The sequence below is a fragment of the Mastigoproctus giganteus genome, chromosome 10 (assembly GCF_048544385.1).
Source record: "Mastigoproctus giganteus isolate SK-2022 chromosome 10, ASM4854438v1, whole genome shotgun sequence".
Classification (NCBI taxonomy): Eukaryota; Metazoa; Arthropoda; class Arachnida; order Uropygi; family Thelyphonidae; genus Mastigoproctus; species Mastigoproctus giganteus.
This window is the reverse complement of record NC_143584.1, coordinates 145,559,118-145,576,494: the sequence shown is the minus strand read 5'-3', so window position 1 is coordinate 145,576,494 and position 17,377 is coordinate 145,559,118. Positions and strand designations below refer to the sequence as shown.

At 37.9% G+C, this 17,377-nt stretch overlaps 1 protein-coding gene across 2 annotated transcripts in view; it reads left to right on the top strand.

Moving 5' to 3' along the window:
* PAN2 (PAN2-PAN3 deadenylation complex catalytic subunit PAN2) overlaps positions 1-17,377 on the top strand; it is a 588,859-nt gene that overhangs the window by 385,928 nt on the left and 185,554 nt on the right. For both annotated transcript variants that reach the window (XM_090383685.1, XM_090383686.1), the window contains exons 22-23: positions 11,237-11,394; positions 11,726-11,811. In XM_090383685.1, the coding sequence (XP_090239811.1) occupies positions 11,237-11,394; positions 11,726-11,811 (244 nt within the window). The remainder of the gene's footprint in view (positions 1-11,236; positions 11,395-11,725; positions 11,812-17,377) is intronic.

The window sequence follows — 17,377 nt, the reverse complement described above, 5'->3', positions numbered from 1 at the left end:
CTTATACATTAGCATTAGCATTAGTAGAGGCATTTGATGCAAGAAAGCAAGCTTATGCAGCATCAGCCAAAAAAAAAAAAAAATAAATAAATAAAAAATAACTACTTCCACTTCACCCCTCTGTTCGTTCGAAATACCTGTCCAGCTGAGCCTTAAACTTATTTAGGCTATCAACTTCCACGACAAGGGATGGAAGTCTGTTCCACCAACCAACCACCCGCTGGCTAAAGGCAAATTTCCGCACGTCTATCCTACATCTGTCTTTCCTCAATTTGAATTTATGCCCTCTCAGGTGATTACTCTGAGCAAGAGGAAGAATCCCATCAGCATTGAGCATGCTGAAACCATTCAAGGCTTTATACACCTCTATCAGATCACCTCGCTGGTGTCTAGTCTCCAGACACTGTAATTTGCAAAACTTAAGCGCCTTTCTTTGTAAGAGCACCCCTTTGTTCCATTCACTAATCTTGTTGCCTTTCTCTGTACTTGTTCCAGCAGCTCTACATCCTTCTTGAAATGAGGCCTCCAGACCTGTATACAGTACTCTAGGTGTGGCCTGACCATTGCCTTATACAAGAGAATAATCACCTCCTTATCCCTGCTAGAAAAATTCCTATATATCATTGACAATACACCATGAGCTACTCTTGCAGCCCGTCTGCACTGCTCAGAGAACTTCATATCTGCCTGCACAACCACCCCCAAGTCCTTTTCATTCTCTACTACTGTCAGTGTAGTACCACAGAGTTGATACGTTGCTTTGGGGTTGCTGTTTCCCATATGTAGTACTTTACATTTGTCAATGTTAAACTTCATTTGCCACCTCTCAGCCCATCTGCTCAACCTTTCCAGATCCTGTTGCAGCAGCATAGTGTCAGTAGTGTCTTTGACAACCCTGCAAACCTTCGTATCGTCTGCAAACTTGGGCATTAAGCTTGATATACCATCATCAATATCATTCATAAATACAGAAAACAATAATGGACCCAATACTGAACCCTGAGGGACTCCACTAATAACATTAGTCCACGATGAGCAGTGTCCATTGATTACCACTCTCTGTCTTCTCCCCCTCAACTACCCCTTTATCCATAGCAGCAATTTGTCTCCAATGCTATACTGCTCCAATTTGTGCAGCAGTCTTCCATGTGCAACAGTATCAAAAGCCTTTCTAATATCCAAGTATATAATATCAAAGTTATTCCCTGCATCCAATTCTTTTGTGACTGCATCATAGTATCCAATCAGATTGGTCAGGCAAGACTTCCCCTTAACAAAACCATGCTGTGTCCGAGCTATAACTGAAGTCTTGTCTAGATGATCCTGCAGTGCTTCTTTAACCAGTCCCTCCATTAATTTTCTGAGAACAGAAGTTAAACTTACAGGTCTATAATTACTTGTGTCAGCCTTTGATCCTCCTTTGTGAATTGGGGTCACAATTGCACATCTCCAGTCCATGGCTAACTCCCCTGAGTCCAAGGAAGCTCTCATAATTATGGCTAAGGGTTTGCTTACTTCCTTTGATGCCTCCTTTAATATATCTGGATAGATCCCATCCACCCCAGGTGCCTTTCTTGTCTTTATCTTCAACAATTTCTCCTCCACTTTACTCTCAGTTATTACAAGATTCTCTAGCTTACTGCCAGAGTTGAATACACCTCTGGCATTCCCCTCACTGAATAACTCCTCATGTGTGAATGTCGATGCAAAATATTCATTTAGTTTGTTAGCTACCTGAGCAGGGTCATCAACAGTTGACCCATCAATATCAAGTGGACCAATCTGATTCATCCCCTTCCTTCTAGAGTTTACATAAGTAAAGAACTCTTTGCTGTTTTTCTTTGCGTCCCTTGCCAAGGATCTCTTGTAATCTGCCTTCGCCTGCCTAACCTCCTTTGTAACTTGGTACAGATCAACTTGTATCTATCATAGGCTTCTGTGTCACGTGTTAATTTGTAAGTATCCCATGCATTTTTCTTCTCTGCCATATGCCTCATTAGTTCATCTGACATCCATTTAGGCTTAAACCTTGAACAATATTTCTTAGTTGGTATGTAAAGCCTAGTAGCTTCCAAGATAAGTTCTTTGAATGCTTCCCATTTTGAATTTGCTGTTGGTAACATCATCAGTTGATCCCACTGTATAGAATTTAAATACTGTCTCAGTCCATCGTAGTCGCCTTTACAAAAGCAATACCCCTTCCCTTTACCCCTAATGGTAGTTACCTCTTTGAGTAACTCCCACTTCAGAACACTGTGATCACTGCTACCTAGTGGTTCATTTATTTTTATTATTTAAATTTAATTTAAATTTAAATTTTACTTTTTCATTATTTAACGAAATCATTTCATTTGATGGAGTCGACAGCTTGAAAATGAATACCAAAACAGCATTAAAACATTTCCCACGCCGACTTGAGAAATTTTCCCACACTCAGTGAAATTTTCTCGCACTCTAAATTAATTGCAGTACAGTGACTTGTTACGTAGTTCCGAGATCAACATTTTAAAAAACGATCAAGTATATTGCTTGTAATATTTGCGTTATATGCATTTATCCGACGTCTAGTCATCACTCAGTACAGTATTAGACATCGTGCGTAACGGACAGTTTAGTTGAACATTGTATCGTAATTAATGCAACCAACACAGTTAATTTTGGAAGAGTTAATAATGGCCGATAAGAATGAAAAAGCAACAACGGCTGGGCGCAGTATGAAGACTATAAATGTAAGAAAAAGACTGAATTTGAAAATTAAATTAAACGTTTTGAAACGAATCGATTCCGATCAACGACAAGCGAATGTGTGCCATAATTTAGGACTTGCAAGTTTAACTGTAAGAACAATTATAAAAAAATAAAGAATTAATTTTAGCAGCGGGAAAGATAGCTGTTCTACTGCAAGCAACTAGGGCTAGGCCGACTATTAGGATTGAAATGGAAAGACTTTAACTAATTTTATTGAAGAAAATATCCAATGCAGAATTCAGTTAAGTTAAATATTATAAAAGAGAGAGAGAGAGAGAGAGATTAGCCAATATGATGATCTGAAAAAAACTCACCTAAAAAAAAAAAAAAAAAAAAAAAATGTGGAACCATTTAAAACTGGTTCCACATTTATTTAATAAATTTAAAAAGATTTTAAATTTAATAGATTTAAAATCCAGGGAGAAGCCGCAAGTGCAGATGAAGGGGCCGAAACTTTGAAAAAAGAACTTGTTAAAATTATTGAAGAGGGGTATTATGTGATATACTTCTCAACAAGTTTTTAACATAGATGAAGCAGGACTTTTGTGGAAACAAATGCCTAAAAGAAGTTTCATATTGAAAGAAAAAAAAAAGAAAAACATGCCAGGTTTCAAAGCCGGGAAGGATCATTTGACTTTATTGTTGGGTGGTAAACGTGCGGGGGATTTAAAATTAATACTCCTGTTAGTTTATATTGTAGATTTTAAATGTTTTTCACCAACCTTGTGTAGATGAAAACCTCCTGTTAGTTTATTTGGAAGAGGGCCACAGTTCAACTCAAAATCGACACATTTTTCATGATTAAATTCATCAATTAAATTAAATCAATTTAGATCAATTAAATTCATGATTTAATGGAATTTTAAGTTTAATTTTGATATGTAAGTAGTTACCACATAATTATATACGTATGTAATGCAGAATATTTTATATGTACATATACGTCTGTAATGCAGAATATTTTATATGTACAAATATTTGAATATTAAATATTTTGACCGACATTTGTGCATCTTTTCACTACCATTTATTATTGATTATGAATTATTCTATGGCACCGACCGCAACTTACAAATACACATGTTACCTTATGGGAATTCGGCGCTTGCTTAGCGCAGATTCACTTAGTGCTCTGTTTTTCCGGTACGAATTATCAGCGTTAAGCAGGGGTTACTTCTACTTATGTCAGATTTGAGAGGGGTCTGGAATGTAAGTCATTGATTTCTCGTTGACTTACATTATATAATTAGGTTCATTATACACAAATTTTTTTTGTGACAGTTCCTTCAGAAATGGAACCCTGTCATAAACCAAGGGCTACCTGTACAACATCCACTACCCGCCTCATCTGTATATCCCTTTTATAATGTTTAATTCTTCCTTAAATTTATTTAAGGAAGAATTAAACTTTCTTAACACCAGATGGTAGTTCCAACAATCAGTTGCTCTCTACCTGAAAACAAAATTTTGCACATCTGTTCTGCAACCATCCCTTTTCAATTTTATGTCCCCTTTGTGTGTGTTATCTGAGAAAGAGTTAGAATACCATCATCATTAAGTTTAATCATCAATCCATTTAAAGTCTTAAACACTTCAGTTAGGTCTTCCTTGAAAGTGCCTAGTTTTCAGGCACCACAATTTACAGAAATGATTCTTGCTTTTGCCTATTCTTTTAGATTCTTGCTTTTGCCTATTCTTTTAGATTCTTGCTTTTGCCTATTCTTTTAGATTCTTAATTTTATATTCTTATTTTTATTTATATTTCATGGTTGCTATACCTCTCTTCTTCTATATATATTTTTACAGTTTTTATTTCTCTGATACTCCTATTTTTTTTTTTTTTTTTTTAAATTGATATATTCCAGCAAAATTAGTCTGCAGCTCTGCAGGTGCTATTTCATTATGTTTCCACATTTGTTCACATAGCATTTCTATAGCTTCTGTACATTATACTCTTTTCACTTAAAGAAATATAGTTTAGAAATTTTATATTTTATTTATATTTGCTGAGCTACATTTGTATATCATAAGTGATCAAGACTTATTATAAAAAATTATTCTTCTTGATTGCATTCTAGAAAGAAGGAAATTCTTTAAATTGAAAAACCAACGTACAAATGATATGGAGAGGCATATGCTTTTGCCTTTGCATATGCCGATTTATTGTGGCCAAGGTAATAAGTAGATATGTGTAAATAAATATAAAAATAGGTAGTATTCAAGACACAAGAGAAACAGTAAGGAAATGCAGGCAAAAAAGTCGATAAATACAGGTAGCCCTCTATGATATTTCTGTTTGTCACTTTGCAGCAATGCCATCAGTATTTTATTAATATAATTTTCAATACAGTATAATGGCATTACGAGAATTGAAAGATGTAGCAAAATAATTTTTCCCTGAGTAGTTAGATAGGGCATATCATTTGTTGCCATATGGAGTAATCGTGTGCTAATAATCTGTCTGTTTGTTACAAATTGTGAAAGTAACAGTGTACAAGTGGTATACTGTCACCGTCACAATAATAGTGATTCTAATACCTCCAAACACTTTGCAAGGTGTCTAAAAAGTGATCAGTAAATACAGTTGCATTAGACTGACAAAAAAGTCCCAGAAAGTGATATTTCTAGTAGTGAAATTAGAAGTGTTAAAAATAATTCATTGTTGGGTTCACCTGCATTGAATCATTTTTAACATTTTTTAAAACAAATAATCCAGTGTTAGATTCACCTGTTGAATCATGCAGCAGATAGCATGTGAACATGGCGCCTCCATAGCCAGGTGGGCAGGAGCAGCAATGTGTAGCACATGCTTCTTGATTAGACCGGGGTTCGAGCCCGTGAGCCACCAAATATGGAAGATGCGGAAAGGTCAGGGAATGACCACTGCATATCCCCGTAGCAATATGGCCTTAGTTGCTAATGCTCCTAAAAACCAAATAACATAACAACAGCAGGTGAACATTAAGCTTACCTTGAACCACAGTAATGACAGTTTGTATGAATACAGGCAAAATTAAAGAATGTGCCCATAGTGTGCATTAAATGCCGCCCAAATTATGAAAGAAACAAACAAACTAGGTTATGGACAGTGGGAGAGCCTGGTTAGTTTTTTAGATGAGAATCAAACCCTGGATGATGGCAACTTTATCCAGGATTAAAATAACTTGACATTCTATCTCAAAAGATGGTGTAAGCATATTCTTAGATTCATATAGAGCCTTCGAGAATCTATTGAGATATTACTCTTAGCATTAGCAGTGGCAAATGATGCAAGAAAGCAAGCTTATACAGCATCAGCCAGAAAAAGAGACACCTACCCTCATTCATTCCCTCCAATAGTTTGTCTACTTCTTCCTTGAATTTATTTAAACTATCAACTTCCATAACAGCAGATGGAAGTTTGTTCCAGCATTCAATCACCCACTGGCCAAGGGCAAACTGCTGCATATCTATTCTGCAACATCCTTCCTCAATTTAAATTTGTACCACCTTGTGTGTGTGTGTGTGTGTGTGTGTGTGTGTGTGTGTGTGTGTGTGTGTGTGTGTGTGTGTGTGTGTGTGTGTGTGTGTGTGTGTGTGTGTGTGTGTGTGTGGTCTAAGCAAGAGGAAGGATCTCATCAGCATTGAGTTTGCTCAATCCATTCAAAGCCTTAAACACCTCAATCAGATCACCTCGCAGGTGCCTAGTCTCAAGACACTGCAATATTTGCAGAATTGAAGCCTTTCTTGGTAAGAGCACCCTCTTTGTTCCACTGACCAATTTCTTGCTGAATATAGATGCAAATCCATTACCATACATTAAAATCAAGCTCGATTCAATTCTTTTCCGGTTGGTGCTATTGGTGAATCTGACCATATTTCAAGTCGATATTTCAAAATCAACAGTTTTTATTCCTTTAAATCTTAGTGATTCTATTTAACTTTGCTGTTCAACAAGTTTTGTCCCTGATTTCCTGGTTAGTATACCAATTACTTTCCATTCCCAAGACTTTGGGTACCAGTCTTATCATAGACTTTTGTTCCATTGCCATTTGGCTCTTTACTCCTAAAAGTCCTTGCTTTCCATCCTTGGCACCAATGCTACTGTATTTTTTGAGATAAGTTGCTTCCATGAAGTTCTCCTACTTACTACTGTAGTGCATTCTTTGTAGGTTTCTTCACATGTTACAAGTACTTGTGTATTTTGATCAGAAGTTAATTGCTCTATCACTTGATAATCCACTCTAGCTGTCAAGCACTTTTCTCCATCTCTCTACACTTTCACTGGAGTTGCATGGATGTTTTCTAGAAATGTTTCTATTTGTTAAAGACTAAAATAACTGGTCTTTGAACACTCAATAAGTGCTGCTGCTCTCTTTGCTGCTAAATGCATGCCAAAAACATACCTTTTTGCAAGTCTTGCGATCCCCTTTGTTTGTCATTATTGGTAAACTGATCTCGGCACTGTTTGGGTCACACAGCTTTATATACACTTTCCTGCACATGTTATATACCATGTGATTTACATTGCATTTACATATTTTCACATGGATTTTGTGCATAGACCAAACATGGTCCTAATGAAATGGCCAGGCAGCATTGGTTCTTTTCTCATTTCATCTACCTGTCACCGAGTGTTGTGTATGGCACTTATGTCCTACTTTGAATTGGGTCTGCTGTCTACTTGTCATGCTAAACATGATAGACAGATGGCAGACTTGACAGATGTATAATTTGGCAGAAATTTGACTGTGAAAAAACATCCCCACATAATTTTATCTAGCTTTTTCTTTTAATATAATTTTAGCATTAGCATTAGCATTAGTAGAGGCATTTGATGCAAGAAAGCAAGCTTATGCAGCATCAGCCAAAAAAAAAAAATAATAAATAAATAAAGTAAAATAAATAAATAAAAAATAACCACTTCCACTTCACCCCTCTGTTCGTTCGAAATACCTGTCCAGCTGAGCCTTAAACTTATTTAGGCTATCAACTTCCACGACAAGGGATGGAAGTCTGTTCCACCTACCAACCACGCGCTGGCTAAAGGCAAATTTACGCACATCTATCCTACATCTGTCTTTCCTTAATTTGAATTTATGCCCTCTCAGGTGATTATTCTTAGCAAGAGGAAGAATCCCATCAGCATTGAGCATGCTCAAACCATTCAAGGCTTTGTACACCTCTATCAGATCACCTCGCTGGTGCCTAGTCTCCAGACACTGTAATTCGCAAAACTTAAGCCTTTCTTCATAAGAGCGCCCCTTTGTTCCATTCACTAATCTTGTTGCCCTTCTCTGTACTCGTTCCAGCAGCTCTACATCCTTCTTAAAATGAGGCCTCCAGGCCTGTATACAGTACTCTAGGTGTGGCCTGACCATTGCCTTATACAAGGGAATAATCACTTCCTTATCCCTGCTAGAAAAATTCCTATATATCATTGACAATACATCATGAGCTACTCTTGCAGCCCGTTTGCACTGCTCAGAGAACTTCATATCTGCCTACACAACCACCCCCAGGTCCCTTTCATTCTCTACCACTGTCAGTGTAGTACCACAGAGTTGATACGTTGCTCTGGGGTTGCTGTTTCCCATATGTAATACTTTACATTTGTCAATGTTAAACTTCATTTGCCACCTCTCAGCCCATCTGCTCAACATTTCCGGATCCTGTTGCAGCAGCATAGTGTCAGTAGTGTCCTTGACAACCCTGCCAACCTTCGTATCGTCTGCAAACTTGGACATTAAGCTTGATATACCATCATCAATATCATTTATAAATACAGAAAACAATAATGGACCCAATACTGAACCCTGAGGGACTCCACTAATAACATTAGTCCACGATGAGCAGTGTCCATTGATTACCACTCTCTGTCTTCTCCCCCTCAACCACCCCTTTATCCATAGCAGCAATTTGCCTCCAATGCCACACTGCTCCAATTTGTGCAGCAGTCTTCCATGTGCAACAGTATCAAAAGCCTTTCTAAGATCCAAGTATATAATATCAAAGTTATTCCCTGCATCCAGTTCTTTTGTGACTGCATCATAGTATCCAATCAAATTGGTCAGGCAAGACATCCCCTTAACAAAACCATGCTGTGTCCGAGCTATAACTGAAGTCTTGTCTAGATGATCCTGCAGTGCTTCTTTAACCAGTGCCTCCATTAATTTTCCTGGAACAGAAGTTAAACTCACAGGTCTATAATTACTTGTGTCAGCCTTTGATCCTCCTTTGTGAATTGGGGTCACATTTGCACATCTCCAGTCCATGGTTACCTCCCCTGAGTCCAAGGAAGCTCTCATAATTATGGTTAAGGGTTTGCTTACTTCCTTTGCTGCCTCCTTTAATATAACTGGATATATCCCATCCACCCCAGGTGCCTTTCTTGTCTTTATCTTCAACAATTTCTCCTCCACTTAACTCTCAGTTATTACAAGATTCTCTAGCTTACTGCCAGAGTTGAATACACCTCTGGCATTCCCCTCACTGAATAACTCCTCATGTGTGAATGTCGATGCAAAATATTCATTTAGTTTGTTAGCTACCTGAGCAGGGTCATCAACAGTTGACTCATCAATATCAAGTGGACCAATCTGATTCATCCCCTTCCTTCTAGAGTTTACATAAGTAAAGAACTCTTTGCTGTTTTTCTTTGCGTCCCTTGCCAAGGATCTCTTGTAATCTGCCTTCGCCTGCCTAACCTCCTTTGTAACTTGGTACAGATCAACTTGTATCTATCATAGGCTTCTGTGTCACGTGTTAATTTGTAAGTATCCCATGCATTTTTCTTCTCTGCCATATGCCTCATTAGTTCATCTGACATCCATTTAGGCTTAAACCTTGAACAATATTTCTTAGTTGGTATGTAAAGCCTAGTAGCTTCCAAGATAAGTTCTTTGAATGCTTCCCATTTTGAATTTGCTGTTGGTAACATCATCAGTTGATCCCACTGTATAGAATTTAAATACTGTCTCAGTCCATCGTAGTCGCCTTTACAAAAGCAATACCCCTTCCCTTTACCCCTAATGGTAGTTACCTCTTTGAGTAACTCCCACTTCAGAACACTGTGATCACTGCTACCTAGTGGTTCATTTATCTGCAGATTCCTAATGCATGAAGAATCACTACTGATAATCAAATCTAGAGTATTACTCCCTCTAGTTGCCTCCAGAACATGCTGATTTAGAAAACAATCATCCAATAAATCCACAAAAGCCTTGCTAGTGTGTGAGTGACCAGCCCCCAAATTCTAGTCAATATCTGGGAAATTACAATCCCCCATATAAGACTCTCTGATTTACTGGCCCACTCTATTTCTCCGTACAGTTTCTTATTATACTCATCAGAGTCATTAGGCCTATAGCACACTCCTACTCTCAATTTTGATCTCCCAATGCTTATGTCACACCAAACTGACTCGACACTGCACTGTCCAGCGATGTCGACTGGCTTCACTTCGTTGGATTTTATGTGTTTTTTAACTAATAGCATAACCCCTCCTCCCTTCCTATCCTGTCTATCCTTTCTGTAGACATTGTACTCCCCAAATTCCAGTTCTGCATTCCTTATATCTGTGTGACACCACGTCTCTGAAATCTCAACAATATCTGCCTTTGATGTTTTGAGCAATACCTCAAATTCATCAAATTTATTTACTAAACTCCTAGCATTGGTGTACATGCAAGTATGCATGCACCTGCTCTTCCTCTTAGCCACCCTAACACAACCCATGTGTTCACTTGTATCCCCATGATTCCCAGCAGTCTCTGAAATATCCTGCATCTTATATTCCAGGCTGCTGCTCATTCCAGTAGAAGCAGTGCAAGAATCACTTTCTCCTCTGCCAGTGGCTACTGTTAATCTATTAGTCCTTGTATCCCCCCAATCTAGCAGTTTTCAGGGATATGGGATTTTATGGGATATTGGATAGGTTGGGAATTACCACCCTAGAATTGTGGTATGGTTTCAGTCATTTAGCGTCATGTTTCAGTCGTCAGCTGAGCTGGAAGTATCAAATATTACAATCATACCTGGATGAAGTGCATCATCACTTAAGAATGTAAAAGTATTATATTAAAAAGGGTGGTGATTCTTTACACTTTACATGTCGGCAAAGAATTGGACAAATTCCCTGAGCAAAATATTAGGTGAAGTGTCCTGATGAAGTAGCCTGACAGCATATGTCCGTTTCTCATCTCATTTCTTTCATCTAGCTGTCATCGAGTGAGCATGCCTTTTATATCCTCATTTTAACTGGGTTTACCATCTACCTATGAAAAAATTAATAGAATTGGGGGAGGGAATATGGGGGATATCCTCCAAGAAGTTTGATATTTTTGTAAAGGATATCTGGACTTTTTATGGAATCCACTGCACTTTGTCACTCTGTTTCTCTTGTGCAGATTATAGATTACTTTAAATGTATTCATTTAATTATTTAAAAAATTAACCAAAAAGAAATAATGATTATAAATCATCATAACTCTGATTTTCTTTCTTTAAGTTCAAAATTTAGTCACTGAACAAGTGTTCTGTGATGATGTTTCCTTAGCAGCCAGGGGTGGGCATAGCCACATAACATTCACTCCTCTCTCTCCTGAAGAAATGCCAAAACTTGGTCAGTTGGTTGCTATGGATGCAGAATTTGTAACACTTAATCAGGTATGTGCAATCTTTAGATTCCCAGCTAGGTTCAGTTATTTATTATTCCTAGCTAATAAAAAAAGAATGAAAGCCAATGCATCCAAAATTGGGTGTTTGCTGTGTTACCTTAGAAGTTTTTATAAATAGAAATAACTTCTTCTCAGAAGTTATTTCTATTTATAAACAGTATATTGTCCTTTATATGGTTCATCAATCTATGTAATATAATTTAGGAATTTTATTAAGACAAATGAAATAACTTGGTGCCAGTTTTTATGATTTTGGAATTTTTTTCATTTTTGAAATCTTCCTCTCTTTTGGTCCTAATGAAGTGGAATTTTGTATACAGGAAGAAGCTGAAATTAGAAGTGATGGAACACGATCTACTATTAGGCCATCGCAGCTCTCTGTGGCTCGAATATCTTGTGTTCGAGGGTAAATATATACTAAATTATTTTTTAATACTAAATTTATACTATGCTAAAGTTTATACTAAATGATTATTTTCTGTATGCTAGGTGTGAGGACTGTGATGACCTAAAATCACAACTCGGTATACTGTTAGATAACTTTGAGAATGCACATAGATACCCTAGAGAAAATTGGACTTGGTGCATCATGGCTTTAGTTGCTCATGTACCATAAAAACCAAAATCGCTCACTCACTTGTCTCTATAAAAAAACATTATGGGAATCCTGTTGTCTCGAAACTTTATACTAGACATGTTGGATAGACAACTTGTGTGATTGAGATGTGCTAACTTATCTCTAAAGAAAATTCAAACTGGAGACTCAACAGTGAATCTTTCCAAGCAGAATACTTTGGCTGGTCCCAGGTGCCAAGCAAATTTGAGGTCAAGCATTCCTATTGAGAATTAAATAGTGATTTTCCCAATGATAAGTTCTTTTTAAGTTATATCGTTTACTATCAGCAGTTCATTTATAAACCAGTTCTACAATTGAAAAGCCTCAAGTAAGAACAAAGAGGGGAAATTCACCTTTCTTCTTTATTACATATATTTCTTTATTTACTAACCAACTAACTTTTCTAACTGCTTGCCTCCTTGCAGCACTGCTCATGCCTCGCCGTAGTGGGGCCAGAAACCTGGGAGGGAAAGTTAGTCCCCAGGACAAAAAGGAGCTAACCACTAACTACGGCAATTATCCTGCACTTGAGCAGTCTAAACACTCATCTAGCACTGTCAGCAATGCTGATCATGAATTTAACTATGATGCAACAAAATCAAAAATAATGCATAAGGACCCAGAACAACAGGAATGCCCATCATTCCTTATCTTATATTCTCTGTCAGATAAATCTCGAAGCACTTTATCACCATTTCTCATACAGAAATACTTTGAAAATGTGGCGGGCTCTCCCAAAATGGTGAGGAGACTGAGATCTGGAGACCTGTTGTTTGAAACAGCGAGTCGTAAACATTCTGAGACTCTGCTGAAGCTAATAACATTTGGAGAACAAGTCACCCCACATGCAACACTAAACACCTCCAAGGGAGTAATTGCAGAGTGGGATTTGATCAATGTAACAGAGGCTGAACTGGTCAAGGAATTGGTTCGAGCTAAATGCATCACAATTAGGAAAGGTGGAGATCTTATTCCCACCCGCAACATCATTCTGACGTTCGGATCACCTATCTTACCATCTAATGTCAAAGCTGGCTATCTCAACTGCTGAGTACGACCTTATATTCCAAATCCTATAAGATGCTACAAGTGCCAAAAATTTGGTCACTTGCAAATAGATTGTAGAGGAGATCCAGTCTGTCCAAAATGTGGTTCCAAAGAACATTCGCAAACAGACGGTGATGCTAAAACAATGCACTGTCCTAATTGCAAAGGCACACATCCAGCCTACTCAAAATCATATGGTCTCTGGAAAACAGGGAAAACAATCCAGAAGGTATGAAACTTTTTGTTCTACAGGGTAGAACAAAAAGTTTCATACCAAGAGGCTAAAAAGCAAATTATGATCAATGCACCCAAAAACACAATGCAGCAGCAATGCAAAAATATCAATCAATGGCAACACAAACTGAAGTATCAGTTCCCCTAACCATATCAATTGCAGATTGGGCCCGATCTATACTATCATCGTTGATGAAACCGACTCCTAAGGAGCAAAAGGTAGTAGAGCCAACAACACCCCGGTCACAGTTCTACCAGCCGCACCACACCACATAGATCATCAGATATTACAAAATTAAAAACAGACTCAGCTCCCAGTAGGAGGACAAACAATGTGTTATTAAACATGGGTACTGATAATAATGCTGACCCAAATGAACCTATCCTAGACCTTCATGCAGAAGATAACATGGATACTGGATGCCCAAACTTTCCAAGAAGAGAGAAAGTGAAGCTTGATCGCCATAAACAGCCTGGGGGGGGAAAAAAGAATCAGAATCATCATCATACAATGGCACTGTAAAGGAATTCACAGTAACATTGATGATATCTATGAGCTAATCAATTGTTATCATTCTGCAGGCATCTGCTTACAAGAGACAAATTTAACACCACATGTATGTATCTGTCTCAGTTAAAAATAATACTCTTTTTAGGAAAGACAGAACTGTTACAAATACTGCTCATGGAGGGGTAGCCATACTCCTAGATTCAAGGGTACCTTGCAGACAAATTCCCTTACAAACCTCCATTGAAGCTGTTGCAACGCGTATAATGATTGGTATTACTGTGACACTTGTCTCTAAGGCGCCTCTGTAGCCAGGTGGGAAGGAGCAGCCGTGCGTAGCACACACGCTTCTTGATTAGACCGGGGTTCTAGCCCATCACCACCAAATACGGAGGATGCGGAAAGGTCAGGGAATGACCACCGCATATCCCGGAGCAATATGGCCTTAGTTGCTAATGCTCCTAAAAACCAAATAACAAACAAAAAACTTGTCTCAATCTACCTTCTATTCAGTCAACCCTATACCATTCATGAACTCGAAGATCTTATTCTGCAGTTGCCAACCCCTATCTGTTTATTGGGCGACTTCAATGGACACCATCCATCGTGGGGTTCTCCCAATGCAGATGGACGAGGACGACGCATTGAACTGCTCCCTGACAGACAAAACCTAACTATACTAAATACTGGCTCACCGACTTACAACCTCTGCAATAGATCTCTCCATCTGCTCTCCATCCCTCTTTTATAGTATTGAGTGGACAGCCCTTGACAATCTGCTCAGCAGTGATCAATTCCCAGTAATATGTAAAATTCAAACAACACATTCCATAATTTCAGAAAACCTCATACAATGGAAATTTTCCAAAGCAGATTGGACAAAGTTCACTTCCTGTGTGTCCTTTGATGACCAGATCATCGAAACTTCTCCAATCGACACAGTTACCGATCACGTTACAAGACAAATACTGGCTGCTGTCTCTACTGTGATTCCACAATCACAGTCAACCATTCATAGAACCATAAATTATTTGTGGGATGAAGAGTGTACGTGTGCAAAAAAAGAAAAAAAAAAACTGAGCATGGAATTTGTTTCACAAACATCCTACCATGGACAATCTTATAAACTACAAGAGACTTAGAGCCAAGGCCCGTCACATTAGGAAGAAAGCTAAAAGAGACTCTTGGATTCTATTTGCAAGCTCGATTAATAAAAATACTGGCACAAGAATAATATTGAGAAAAATAAAACAGCTAAATGGCAAATTTCCCCCACTATTCTCTCCACTTCTCAAATGGAATGGGCAGGAGCTTTCTACTCCCACAGAGATAGTGAATACCTAAGGACTATTTTCACAATTGTGTGCCTCGACAGCATATGATCCATCATTCCAGAAGATCAAAGTATTAGTCGAAAAATCCCAATTGAACTTCAGATCTAGATGTTCTTCACCCTACAATCAACCGCTTACAATGCTTGAACTTCAAGAAGCCATATCTACCTCAGAAAAACAGTGCTGCAAGTCCCCGATGGGATATATTACATAATGCTCCAACACTTAGATAAAAAATCAGTCTCTTCACTCCTCACCTTTTTCAATCACATCTTCCTTGAACATTCTTTCCCCAGTTCCTGGTATCATTCCTATATAATAGCAATTCCCAAACCAGGGAAAGATTGGCCTATTCCTCAAAACTATAGACAGACCCATTTCTCTCACCAGTTGCTTAAGTAAAACCCCAGAAAAAATAATTCACCATCGACTCACATGGTATCTTGACTCCAAAAACCTAATCTCTGATAATCAATTTGGTTTTAGAAAAAATCTATCAGTCCTGGATCTCATGGTCAAAGCAGAAACAAACATCAGGAATGCATTAATCCGAAATGAGCATCTCGTTATGGTATGCTTTGATATAGAGAAAACCTTCGACACCATGTGGCATTTTAGTATCCTGAGAGATCTGCAATCCCTTGACCTGAGAGGCCACTTACCATATTTCATACAGAACTTCCTTCAGCACAAGTTCTTTAAAGTTCAATACCGACAAGTCCTCTCCCAAACATATATTCAAGAAGAAGGGGTCCCACGGGGGCTCTGTGCTCAGTGCCACCTTCCTTATTCACAATAAGAATAAATAACAATATTCCTAGCACTGAGAGTTCATACTTCCATGCCAATGATCTCACCATTTCATGCAGTTCACAAGACATGACCTTCATTGAGCTGTAGCTCCAAATTTCAATTAATAACATTGAGCTATATATGGTGCAGAATGGGTATCGACTCTCTTTTTCAAAATCTAAAGTAGTAACAAATGCAAATGCATCCAGATTCAGAACTACACTTAAAAAATCATCTTATCTCAGCTGTGAACATCATTTGTCTCCTTGGTCTGATATTCGATAGAAAATTGAACTTCGTGGAATATATCAAATATTTATGGACATCATGCCAGGAAAAAAAAAAAAAAAAAAAAACATACTCAGAATTATTTCTTCAGTATCATGGGGTGCAGATAGTTACACATTACTTCATTTGTATAGAGCTCTAATCAGATCTTGCCTTGATTACGGTGCCCCAGCATATGATTCTGCTAGGGAAAGCATGCTAGCACAGCCTGCCCCTATTCAACATTCTGCCCTGAGGATAGCTATAGGCGTTTATAGAACTTTGCCAATTCAAAGTCTTTACATTGAAGCTCATGAACTTCCCCTAAGCCTCAGGAGAAAGATGTTACTTCTCAACTATACAACTAAAATCCAAAGTCTACCTACCCATCCCATCAGGCCAATAATTAATGACCCTAAGTTCACAATGTACTATAGAAATAAATTCAGGGCAATTCAGCCTACTGCTCTCAGATTTCCAGCATTATTAAAAACTTGGAATACACATTTTGACAAAGTTCTTCAAGATCCAAACAGTCTGTATTCCCCATGGTCTTATATTAAACCATCCTGTAACAGTTATTTCCTAAACTGGGGAAAGCACTCTCTTGCAAATGTCAACATACAACAACTCCATATTGCGTGCACACAAAATTATCTGCATTTTACAAAAATATATACTGATGGGTCAAAATCTGAGAGTGGAGCAGGTGCTACAGCCATCTTCCCTCATAAAACCTTCTCTGTATCATTTCTCAATGAATGCAGCAACTATACAGCTGAATTATACACTATAAAACTTGCATTATAAAATATTCTCCATCTGTCTATCCAAAAAAGGATGATATATACAGACTCCCTGAGTGCACTTATAGTTTTACAGAATATTTCTTCTCAAACACATCCTTTAATAAAATTCATAAAATCCAAACTGATGCATATTCAAGAACTCCAGTGAGTGATCATTTTCTGCTGAATCCCAGGCCATGCTGGGATACCAGGAAGCAGATGTGCTGATTATGCCGCTAAGCATCCATCCAACAGAGAATCATCACAGTATTATGTTCCATATCTTGACTACAAAAGTAATATATGAAAAATATGCAGGGAACAGTGGACAATTCAATGGCAAGCCCAAATGCATAATAAACTCCTCCAAATAAAACCTGAACCAC